Below are 13,146 nucleotides of genomic sequence, written 5' to 3' on the forward strand. Positions count from 1 at the left end.
TTCATTATTTAATTACACAGTAACTACATTAAACTTTGGACGAGCTTTAAGGACTTTCGTGTCATTATTTTTTAAAAATATTATTATTAAATGTTAACAAAAATTTTAATGAAATTAATTTTAATTTAAATGCAAATGGACACTCGTCAAGGTTTGTGTAGATTCTCAACTTCTTCATTCAATAACTAATTTAGATTTAACTTTACTTAATTCAATAATTCTTTTTATTATTTGAAATATTAAACTATTAAAAAAGATTTGAATTAAAATTTTCAATTTCTTTTTATGAAATAACCATTCAAATTATATAGAATCGACTTTGATTTCTAAAATCCATGTATAGGTATAGATATTAATATATATTTAAATAATTATATATTTGAATAATCTTATTTTTATATTTATTTTTTTAAAAATTTATACTCTTATGTCATATTTAAATTATATTTTGATTTTGAGTTTTCATGAGCCGTGGTTTACATGGTAACGAGGTAGGTTGGCCATAATAACATTATGGAGCATTTGGATCATGGCATTGCTACTATAGAGTGGTGGGACTTGTTTCCGCAATATCCAGTGAGTCATCTCCCTCATTGTTTCTCAGATCATTTCTCGGTTATGATAAAAACAGGAGATTGTGGTGATCAAATCCCACAAAGGAGACAATTTCTGTTTGAGTCAACTTGGATTTTGGAGAATTCATGTGGTGAGGACAAACGTTGAGAGATAGTTGGACAGGTTGAATGCATTGGAACCGGATGACGCTGCTTTGGAAAAGATAATGGAGGTAAAATTTGATTTGAGTCTGAAGGCGGATAAAGAGATGTATTAGGAGCAGAGAGCACAAACGAATTGGCTCAAGTATGGTGATAGGAATATAAGGTTTATTCATCAGTTTGTCTCTAAAAGAATGCAAAACAATAGGATATGGGGGATGGAGGATGATAATGGCCAATGGGTGGAGAATGAGGACCACTTGGGAGAAATTGTTGTTACTTATCTTCAAGACTTGTTTACATCGCCTTGGAAGGGTGATTCATCTCATATATTAGCGGGAGTGGAGCAAAGTATAACAAGTGAGATGAATCAAATGTCAAAGGAGACTTTTAAGCAAGACGAGATAACTCAGGCCTTTAAAGATATTGACCCTACTAAAGCTTTCAAGTATGATGGCTTTTTGACATTGTTTTATTATAAGTTTTGGCATGTGGCGAGTTACGAGGTGAGGAGGTATCGCCCATCTATTCTGAATAGAGAAGATTCTATTGAGAGGATTAATTGAACTTCAATTGTCCTAATCCCAAAAATCTAGAACCCAAGGAATATGACCCATTGATCACCAAGGGTAAAGTTAGAACTTTTTTTAAAGGTTTGAGATTAAGTTATATATTTTTATGAGAGCTAAAATGTAATTTTATTATTGTATTGGCTTATGACTTTATGGTTTTCAAAAGGGACTAAATCAAAATTTTAGCATTTTTTGAGAGCAAACTATAATTTTACCAAATATTAATTTAATTTTTTATGAATTTTACAAAATTAAGCCAGAAATTTTTTATTTTGAGGGGCTAGGGCCCTACCACCTCCCTTCACCCCTGTTGATCGCATTAACAAGTTAAGAATATACACAAATCTCAATCCATTTAAATTAGAAAAAAAAAAGAAAAGAAAAAGAAAAGATGTAGAACCCCTAGATATTACAAAACCTAATGTGACCATTGACAACTATGGTGTCGAGGTCAATTTTGTTAGTCGAACTTTTCTTCCCTTTTTTCCTCTCTACATTCGTGAAAATAAAAATAAAAAGTTCTCCTTAATCCCAAGAGACTCGGAAATCATTGCATTTAAATTTTACATTAACTTTTACACCTATAAAAGAAACATATTTTAGTAAATAATTTTAAAATGTCTTAGTTTAGGAAATAAATAAATATATTTGAAATAAAAGAAAATAATAATAAGACAATAATGAAGTCAAAAAATGTGGATTTAAATTAGGACTTGAAATTATTTATCTTATTTCACTTAATACATGTAATTTCACTATAAAATAAACAAATTTAAATTTCAAAATATCATTTTTATTTAATTCCAAATTTTATATTTAATATTCTTAAAAATAAAATAATAACCATTTTTCACACTTTTATGTTATTTACTTTTAATATCATATTATTCTTCTTCTTTTATTAACTCATAAAATTCCTTCTTTTTTTTTAATTATTCAAAATGACTTTATTCTTTAATATATTGTTTGTAATACATTGAATGAATAAAATTTATAGAAAATAATTAAGACACATTAACAAAACCAAACATTGACTACTACCAATTTAATCAATAGTTATGAAAGATAATATAAATGTGATTATCTAAAAATATATTCCTCTTCCTTTTGTTTTTCTTTTTTAATGCAAGATAATTTTGGTGAATGCCAAATCAGCCCAATTAAATCAATGGAATTTATCTATGAAATACTTCAAAACTTATCACTATTATTAAATTTTAATTAAAATATTATGACTATAATTTTGTTACATTTTTTATCTAATTTAAATCAATTTCTTACCATATTTTAGTATTTATTTGGTAGTCCCATCCATATTCAACAAAACTTGGACTAAATTTTTTATTCAAATTTAATTATAAAAAAAATATTATTTTAATATTCTCTATTTTATGGTTTATTTTTAAGATCCGTAATTGATCCTCTTAATAATGTAGTCTTTAAAATTCGAACTTTGTATTTCTCATTACAAATATAATTTACTTTACTACTCCACTCAATACTTTATTAATTGACAAAAAGCAGTTCTATCCTAAATATAATATTATTATATGTATAAATAATTCATATATTCTTAAAAAAAACAGATTTATTCATATTTATATACTCTAATTCTGTATATATTATTAATGAACAACAGAATTAATTGATTCTAGGTCTAATTATGCCTTCGGTCATCTACTCTTTCAAAATTTTGAAAATTAGTCCTTTTACTTGTTTGAAAATTAAAATTCATTTAACAACATTGTTATTAACTTTTGCTAAATTTAAATGGGTTATCCATTAAACTTTATTTTCTTAACTCTTAACATTTGAATATTAAAATATCACAATATTGTTGACAGTTCATCTAGAGGTTGAGAGCCGTATAGGTGGATGATGGTTGAAGATGTTGACGGGTATGGAAGCTTGTGATGGTCTTCCAAGAGGAGAGGAGCTCTCTTCTTTCTTATTATGCTAGTGTTGAGAGAACAGCCCTCTCTCATTTGGATCAAAAGGGTAGCTTATATAGCCCCGAGTTTTGTGGGATAAGTGTGAGGCACATAAGGTTACATGTAGATTGTGTATAGTTCACATGTTTGTAGTTATACAGTGCTTGGCGAGATCATATGCGAGGTTAACATAGCGAGATCTCTATGTGGTGGAGATAAACAACACATATTCCAATGTAATGTAAATTCATTAATAGTATTATCAATTAGACTTTAATTTTCACCTCTATCAAGAGAATGAAAAATAAAAAAGAAATTTTAAAAGTTTAAAGAGTACAGGGACTGAAGGTACAATAAACCTTTTTTTTTATTTCAACCCCATCATTACTGCTTATATAGAAAAGTAATGTGGAAAGCAGCATTTGGGCTTGGATTCAAGACATCATTTTAAAAGGACGTACGCTATGCATTAAAGTAAATAGGTAGATAAGTTCAACAGCTTATGCACTTAATTATATAATAATCTAAAATATTAAAATAATTAAAAAGCATGCCAATAATGACACACATATACGTAAGATTAATATATATGCATTTACCCACATTTTCACTAGTTACTTTTAATGTTATTTTAAAGATCTAAAAGTTAAGGCTGACTCTTGTTACGTTCTTATGATCACCAACTCAGAAATCAGATAAGGTTTGGGTCACCTATCTACTACCCAAATAGAGCCCACCAGATGGATACGGGCGAGTCTTATAGCATGAAGCTCGCAAGGGATGTTCGTAAGAGGAGCTCGCGGATCCTGCTTGCTCATGACAGGGGAAGCTTGCGATCTCAATTCGCAGATGCCCAAGGAGTGTCCAACAAGCAGCCTAGAATAATACACGTGTTCAGCATGCATAGAGTCTGCTAGGAATGTCAATTCTATGAACAATAGCTATGTGTATAAATATTCTATTGTCTGCTCTAATGAGACACAATGGAAAATTACTCAACAACACTAAAAAGATTATTGATGTTAACTAAAACTATAAACTTCAAAAAAAATGGAAAACTATAAATAGGTCATTATGCAATGTAAAATAAATCAAAATTAATCCACTTAAAAATTATAAGATTTGCATGGTTTAAAATTAAAATTAATCTAATATGTAAATCTTCTTGTCAATAACATAAGAAAATGATGATTCAAGTCTCGTATTAACACCTCAACGACTAAAGTTCAAACTCTATTGATAAAATTTTTCTTTTCCAATTTATAAAATTTATCTATATCTTCTTATCTTACTTTTAAATAAAGATATATACAAATCGAATCGAATTTAAATCTCGAGCCGGGTGTGCTGGTGTGCATTTACTTTCAAACCATGTTATCTTTTATAAAGTACTGTTTTTGTCTAAGTAAAATATTACAATAAATAAACCTCATTCAATTCCTAAAAATTCAATTTCACATGAACAAAAGCATCTTCATTGGAGTAGCTTTCTCAAGTCTCTCTAAAGCAATAGAATGTTTGTTTAACAAAATGGCAAAATTTCATTTGGCCCCCCCAACATTTTTAAATTATCTTCATATCATTACTTACAAATAATGTAAAATCATATTTAACTCCTCCAAAATTTTAATTTAGTCTTACTAAAATTTGCAATATAATGAATTTGGTGACACCTTTAATTATACATTCATCGCTACTTTTAGCTAAATATTGTCTTTATATTTTTTAATTAATCAAATAGATATATTTACATTACTTATTTTGTTAGTAATATTTTTCATTCTATGACTAGAATGTTGTGATAATGTTGTAATAAAGTATGTAAAGCACATGTTTAAGTAAATATTGGTTCAATAATTATTTAAAATTTGATTAATATTAATATAAATTGGTTTAGGTAATTTAAATGGATCGTAGTTTATGGTCATGTTATTGTTTATAAATCCATTTAGGAGATATCAGGGAGAAGGTCGAGACCCTAATACCCTAATCTCTTCAAATATTTCAATTTTTTTTTTGTATTTTTATGTTTAAATTTTTATTTGATTTAATTTAATTTTTTTTATTAAATTTTGATCGTCAATATGTTATTTTAGCATGACTGGTTATGTATTTAAAATATTTGAATGGACCAAAAATAATCATAATATTCTAGTCAATACGTGTGATTGACAATGGCAAACATTCGATACAATATTGCATGCACCATGCATGCTGTTTCAATTTCTTTATTATATCCATTTCCTATTATCCAAGAAAAAATAAATATGCACCATTCGTATTTTTCACGAATAGGCCAAAAACACAAAATTATATACTAATAATAATAGTAATATTTAATTGTTATATAAAAAATGAAGATTATCATGTGGAATTAAATTAATAAAGTTACAGCATAAAGAGTGGAGAAAGGCATGTATGTTTCACAGCACCTATACGTGAATTTCATGTAAAATGTCCAACTGCCATTATTTAAATTTTTTTCAATGGCTTTATGCCAATACCATTCAAATGGCTACCGCCATTTAAAAGCCATTGCCATTTATTAATTAGTTTCCTTTGTAGATGGCATTATGCCATTTTTCTATCAATGGCAGAATCCATTGAAAGGGTGGTGTTTTTCTTTTCTCTTCTTATATTAGAGTATATGGCCAAATTCCATTCCTCAAAATGGGTAGGAAACTTTTTTTTAATAATTTCCTTTTTGATTTTTTTTTTGTAAGGTAGTTTTATTTTTAATTTTAAATATTTCCAACAAAAATAATATATTTTGTTTTGTTTGATTAAATCGAGATAGATCTGATACGTAATATAATTAATATTATTATTATTATAAAAATTACTTAAAATGCCCAATGTTATTGGCCACCATTCAATTAACTTAACCCAGAAGTTGCTACATTATTTTAGGGTAAAGGAAACAAATGTCTCCCTGTCTGTCTCATTTTTTTCTCCATTAAAAATAAAACATCTGCCAACCACTTCTATTAAATGTCTATTTTATTTACATAACAAACCTCTTTCTCTTTTTCCCACTGCCAAGTTTATTCAACAATAACACCCATGCATGTCTTTAATTATCTATTATATATGTCTATTTGGTCCTTTCCACCTTTTAGTTTACTGATAATTTTGAAAATAAAAAATAAAGTGCAACCGTTCTTTCCTTCACAACCACTTCGTTTAAATGAAGAGAAACAAAAGAATCCCCACATTTCACTCTTCCTTTCCCACAATTTCTTCTCTATTTTTACATCAATAATGACACCTTTTCTTTTTCTTTTTTTTTTTATGATTCATTAATAAATTGTATAAAATTATATACTTTTGATGATGACATATTCTTAATGTTCTTGCAAGAAGACAAGGGTTTCAGTCTTTGCCTCTATTTCTGTCAACCCTTGTGTGTTTTCTTTCTTCATTTTAGCTTTCTACATCATTGAAGAGGCACCTACTAAAGTCAAGGAGACAAAGTGACTTAATATATTCATCTTATATATGTGTACACATGTATAGATGACTAACGGACAGATACGAGCGATTTCGGGTGAAAGGTTTTTGATATACAATAAATTTAGACTCCACGACCCCTTCTTAATCTTTAAATGAAAATTTTTTTCATCTTCTTATTTTCAAATTATTTAAATTCAAGTATTTTTAGATTTGAGTCAAATTTGAATTTGGAGTACTCGTTTTTTTTAGTCCTTGTAAATTCAATTTAATATATCTATGCAGTGCATTTTTCTAACTTTGATTGTTCATTGCTAATAATTTAATTTCTTTCAAAGAAAGGAGAGAGAGATAGCTAGCTCCCTTGTGCACATTAATATTGATTTTTTTTTCATTTACATGGCTAAACTTAATAATAAAAACAAACTAAAAGATTAAAAAAGAAAAAGCAAAAGAAAGCCCTAAGATATCCTCTAACTTAAGTAGGTTGATGAAACCCAGTATATATAATAATATATTTTTTGCATGGAAAGCTTTCATCGTGGAAATTACAGGGTTTTGATTGCTTTAACATCATATGAGTAGCTGCCTGCTGGGAATCCCCCCCCCCCTCCCCAACCCTTTTTTCTTTTCTTCTTAAATCAAAAGTTTGAGAAATGATTCTGTGAGGGTTGGACCATTTGCAGCTCTGTTGTTGTTTGGCATGAGTGATCTTCACTCATCATGCTCCTACATCATACAAACTAATTAATAATTACATATAAATTAATATAAACAAATATGTATATAAACTAACAAAAATTGAATTTTATAATTTCTTTTAAAAGTTAATTTCTAGCTGAGCTGATAACTATAAATAATTGTATAGAAAGTTTAGAATTTGTATATATATTAAAAATTGTAATATTTGTTTAAAAAGTAGGTAAACCTTGCACGATATGTATATTTATATTTAAATTTTATCATCTACAAACATTTTATTTTTAGGAAAAAAAAATTGAAAAAGGACAAGTACAAGTTCCCAAATTTAAAAGGAAGACTATGACTAATTTGAAAATTATGGTTAATATATGCTTATATTTTCATTAGGGTTTCAATATGTAGTATATAAAGATATTAAGAGATCTTACTCTCGAGGACGAGAGGCCCAAAGAGAACTGAGTGCTCGTAAACGTCCATAATACTCTCCGATCATCAGAAAACACCGTGCTGCTTGTCTCACCGTTAATATCCGAGACAATTGATGAAGGGTTTGCTGTCTTAAATTGTCAGCCTACATCACAAAATACAAGGTTAATTCTACACGTGAATATAGAGATATGAGCTTGGAGTTTGAGGATGTTTAAATCACATGAAAAAGTTTGATATGCATGACTTGGAAATTTCAGAAGATTTGAAAGTTGAAAGTCATGGGAATTTGTCTTAGGATTGGGTCTATTTTCAAAATTTCCAATCATTCATTAAACAAAAGTAAAGAGTCGGCTTTTATTTTTCTTTCAATATAAAATAAATCAATCAAGACTTTCCATTGATTGTTAAAGCTAGGGTTTTTTATTTCAAAAGATGTCATTATCGAGCCACCTTTTGATAGAAACTTTTATAGATAAAAATACCCAATCAAACCCATAGCTTTCAACATTGCCATGGACTTCTTACAGATAAAGCAATATATATATATATATATCTCCCACATTAAAAATGATTTCTATTGATCAACAAGTTCAACAAATCATTTTCAAGCACCGTAATTTTATCTGACAATGTAACCTAACTGTCAAACTAGCTAATCAGCTTGTGAAGTGATGATAAAATTTAAATACCTGGCGAACGAAGCCTTCAAGATTGGCAAGCTTGCCTAAGGCGACAGCCATTTGTTGCATTCCATCGATGACCGGGCCGCCAGCAATGGTGTCGATGAGGGACTGCTGGAGTTGTTCCAGGCCTTGGGTGAGTGCCTCTTCTGCCTGCTGTGAAGAATGCTGCAGGCTGTAAATCCCCATCACTTGCTGTTCTGTTAATGGGTCTAATTGTGATATTAACATCTGCTCATTCATTAAAAATACACACACATATATATATCAGAACTAGTCATCCATGGGAATATAAACATGGTCTTTTTCCCCTCCTTAGGGCATGCATATTTAGCATACATTGTTAATGTAGTACTGGCTGAGTTCAAACCTTGATGAGGTCGGAGGGTCTGAAACCTCCCATCCAAAGGAAGCAGCGCTCCGCCGGAGTGGTCCACATACCGGTTATAAGGTGAAAAACATCGGCTTTTGCGGCGGCTACCTTCAACCGGAAAATTTCATCGTAATGTGAAATGTAGCTGTCTACGATTATCCGAAGGTCGCTGTCCGAAAGGTGTGCATTTAATCCAGTTCTGAGCTCCGACATGTGCCTCTGATCATCTTCTAACCATCTCGAATATTCCATGTCAAATATTGCAGCCCCTAAATCAAAGAAACACGACAATGGTAATGAAATAACACACACGTGTCTGTATGCATATATATATATATCCTCCCAATTACTATATGCAGTCCGAAAAGGGGCATGTTTTGTTTTGCTGAAAGTGGAAAAGCTCATAACAATGGCTGAACAAATTCATACATTTACTATGTGTTTGAACTCTAATGTTAGTAAAAGGCCAAACAACCTTTACAATATGTCAGCTTACAAGGGTTACTATTTTCTTTGACATTTTGTAATTGTCATTTAACCAGACTCTGAAGAATTTACAATTTTTTATGGTCAAATTTTAGAATATATATCCATCAGAATTGACTAACAGATTCAGTAAATATAATGACTAACTGTCATTTAACAAAGAACAAATTATAAACAAAAGATACATTGTATCCAAGTTTTTGAATTGACTTTAAATTTATATAATATTCAATTTTTTAAAATTTTAAAAACCACACATCACAGAAAATACATTCCCATTTTAATAAAAGTCCTTTTTGGTAAAATAAACAGTGCCAAAAAAAAACACTAATTATTTTTTTTCCAAGGAACTTACCAGAGCTGATATTCCCAACAGTACCGGCACAACCTCCCAAGAAAAATCCCTATTGTACAAAACTCAAAAGAAATAATAAACAAAAGAAATAGTTTCTTTTTCTGGGAAAAAAATGATTTTTCTGTAAAGGGAAAGAAAACCTGAGATCGTGCTCTCTGAAGATCTTGTTCAAGTTGAGTTAACTTTATTCTACTTGATTCTAGTTGTTGAACATAAGCCTGTTTTAGACATACAAAAAGGAAGAAAAAAAATTTCAGTTTCTAAGACAGGTAACAAAGCAACTCCATGCAAGTGTTTTGCATGTAATGTTTTTTTTAAAGTATTCATGTAACAACCTTTTTTCTAAGACGACTTTTCCTTGCAGCTTCTCTGTTTTGAGCTAAACGTCTCAGTGTCTGAAAAGAAAAAAACATTTTGAACAGATTTAACTAAAATAAAAGTAAGAGAATAACAAGAAACAAAAAATGGTTTTTTTTTTTTTTGCTTTTGTACCTTAGCATCAAGCTGTTTCTCAGAAGTTGAACCCCTTCTCTGAAACATTATAGAAAAGCGTATGTATTAACAGGTGTATAATAAGAGGAAATAATACTCATTTAATACATAATTATAATAAATGATAAAAAGAAGAAGAAGAAGGAGTGGTTGGTGATTTAAAAGATTCTTATCAAGCACAGACAAGAAGTTGGTCAGGAAAATGAGAGCATTTGGCTGTTTGGTAGGCTATGAAACTAAGAAATAAAAAAATAGAAATAAAATGATTAAGAATGATCTCACAAAGTTTCTGGGAAGAGTTGGTGATTGCTGATGGCGATGTGACTCTTGTTCTTGCAACATGTAATCATGAACATGGTAAGGGTAACAAAAATCATCAAAATCCGCCATTATATTTAGGTTTTCTCTCAGGCTTAATGGTTGTAGATCTTTGGGTGTGTGTTTTTTCCTAATTCCAAAACTGATTTCTACAGGAGGTTATATTTATAGGGATTGAGGAAAGTGGGGTCATGGTTTTATAATGAAAAAAAAGGTCCTAGAGATTCTTTCTTAGCTTTCCAGTGTGTAATTTGTGTGTTTCTCTCTCTATTTTCATGTCAGACATTCATCAGAAAATCGTTCAGGGATCAGAAAAGAAAAGAGAAAAACTCTGAATTCTTTGATTTTCTGTGGGTTTGTTGGGATCTGTGAATAAAAGATAGGCCCACAGAGAGAAAGGATTAAAATCAATACAGTAATAATAACAAAAAATGATACCAACTTTTTTCCTGAGTTGTTGGGGATATGAGAAGGAAGAGAGAGAGAGAAGTTGGGTTAGGGGGAGAGATTATTAATGATTAAAGGACCTTTTCTTGGGGTGTTTTTGCAGCAGCTGATTGATTCTGTGATGTCCCTGTTCTTGAGATATCACTTGCCATATCTACCTGTTGTTGTTGATCCAAAGAAGATGTCTTCTTACTGATGGGTGATTCTGGCTCAACCTGGTTCTCAGTTTTGCTTGAGATTGTATTCACTCCTGATCCTGAATCAGTGCTTTCCCCTCCTGATTTTGAACTTCCCTACATACATAATCCCAAAACATATAATTTGTCAACTCTCTCAAGTACTGGTCAAAGGAGGTGAAAAAAAAGAGTTAAGAAACTACTCTTGGGGTTTGCTGAAATCTCATTGGCCAAGAAGGGAACATCTCCAGGGTAGCTGCTGGTCTGCCTGCTGTGAATAAAGCTGCACAGAATCACCAAAAGCAAGATTTTTCAACCATATCCATATATCATATATTCAAACCCATACAGCCTGCCTGCTTCTTCTTTTCTTTTTTTTTTTTTACAGTTATGGAGTCAGTAATAAAACTATGCTAAACAGGTCATATTTTCTATGTTTGTATCCTCATGCTATTCAAGTGTCTTGCTTTAGTATGATTACAGTGTTGGAAATAGTAACCCCTACTTTTTCCCTCTCGTTCCTCTCTCTTTCTCTCTCTTTGAGCTAAGCTACATCGGGACTAAAAAATAAATAAGTTAATAATAGGAGTGAAGGGCATACGTGGTTTAGCTTCATCGTTTCTAATTTTAACTCCTTGCAGCACAATTGCTTCTTCAAGCTCTCCAAAATCAAAAGCAGGCCCTTGTTGATGCCTGTGAGACCAGAATTGGCAACCCATAGTCCATAAGCAAGAACAAATATAACAGCAAAAAAAAAAAAATTAAAAAGACATACATAAAACTTTGGGGGACATTCATTCCATGAAGAACAGCATAAGGAATATTATGGTGGTGGTGGTGGTGATTGGAAGAAGGTCCCGAGTCTGTCAAACCTGTCTCTCCAACTCTATGGTTCGCCATGCAAGACTTGTTCTTTACACCATTCTCCAAACCAGAAGCAGCTATATGAAAACATGTTGCAGCACAATGAATAAACTCAAATACCTCAGGCTTTAAAAAAAAAAAACCAAAGTTGCCATTGGTTTTGTTTGTTTACCTCAACTTGGTTTATGAGCTTTAAGGAAGACAAAAGAAAATAAGAAAGGAAGGATTTTCTTTTCTTTTGATGAGAGACAAAAGATGAAAAAAGCTCCAGTATTTGTTTCTCTTATCTCTGCAACTTTTGATCCTTTGATGGGTGTGTGTGGATCTTTTCTTTTGCTTTATTACAACACCTTGTGTTGGAAGAGTTGTAAGAACTTGTATCAGATTTTGGAACTCTTCTTTTTTATCATGGTACTACACAAAATCTTGTCCTTGCAGACCTCAGGGCCTGACCCCTCTGTTATTTTTTTTTCTTTTAGTGTGAGATGGTTTTGAGTTTAAAAACAAATTTCAAATTTCAAATAAAATAAAATAAAAACAATCTAAAAAATTATTGTCTAGAGGAACCCACTAGAATCACTGACTCCTACTCCACTCTCTCTCTTTAACCGCCTGTTCTTTCTCATTGGTCCTTTTTATGGACCTCTTCAGCCCCTGCAAAGTACTCTTAATAATAAATGGATGCATATCATACAATTGGGTTATTTTCACAATATAGCCCCAAACCATTGTTCAGGTTCTAAATTAGTTTCTAAACTTTAACATATTTTAATTGGGTTCTTAAAGTATGGGTATCGTGTCAATTTAGCTCCTTTTGCCAATCTAACCATCAATAAAATGCCAACTCAAATATAACATGAAGTATATTTAAAGCACGTGAATCAAATTCTAGGCATACATGTACCTACTGTATAGATAGTTTAGATATAATGTGTTAAAAATTAGTCTCCTCAAATTTTATTAATATTTTTTTTTATTTTTTTCAACATGTTAAATCTAAACTGTTTGTGCAATAATTACACAGGTATTTATAATTCGATCAAGGTTAACATTTAATGCCGGCTAAACTGATGGAAAGACTTGAATCATATGCTTTGAGGACTCAAAGAAAATATTATAAAATTTAGGGATGGAATTAAATGGTGAATAATAGAT

At 30.5% G+C, this 13,146-nt stretch overlaps 1 protein-coding gene across 1 annotated transcript; it reads right to left on the reverse strand.

The window, feature by feature from the left end:
- Positions 1 to 6,995: 6,995 nt before the first annotated feature.
- Positions 6,996 to 12,596, reverse strand: LOC107889170 (transcription factor TGA9). The gene is made up of 13 exons (XM_016813525.2): positions 12,164 to 12,596; positions 11,903 to 12,068; positions 11,729 to 11,820; positions 11,331 to 11,410; positions 11,032 to 11,244; positions 10,187 to 10,225; positions 10,030 to 10,089; positions 9,835 to 9,912; positions 9,695 to 9,743; positions 8,851 to 9,122; positions 8,490 to 8,711; positions 7,800 to 7,942; positions 6,996 to 7,398 (listed from the first exon to the last, which is right to left on the reverse strand). Exons 2-13 carry the CDS (start codon positions 12,025 to 12,027, stop codon positions 7,311 to 7,313), a joined length of 1,461 nt encoding a protein of 486 aa, XP_016669014.1. The 5' UTR covers positions 12,028 to 12,068; positions 12,164 to 12,596; the 3' UTR covers positions 6,996 to 7,310.
- Between the last annotated feature and the right edge of the window lie 550 nt (positions 12,597 to 13,146).

Source organism: Gossypium hirsutum, chromosome A09 (genome assembly GCF_007990345.1).
Source record: "Gossypium hirsutum isolate 1008001.06 chromosome A09, Gossypium_hirsutum_v2.1, whole genome shotgun sequence".
Taxonomy (NCBI): Eukaryota; Viridiplantae; Streptophyta; class Magnoliopsida; order Malvales; family Malvaceae; genus Gossypium; species Gossypium hirsutum.

Bases quoted from the DNA above. Each gene is read 5' to 3' on its own strand.
- LOC107889170 (XM_016813525.2), bottom strand. From the start codon at position 12,027: ATGGCGAACCATAGAGTTGGAGAGACAGGTTTGACAGACTCGGGACCT. The intron at 10,090-10,186 runs GTACAAAAGCAA...TTTTCTTTTCAG, and splicing joins AGAAACAGCTTGATGCTAAG to ACACTGAGACGTTTAGCTCA. The intron at 8,712-8,850 runs GTTTGAACTCAG...ATGAATGAGCAG, and splicing joins GACCCTCCGACCTCATCAAG to ATGTTAATATCACAATTAGA.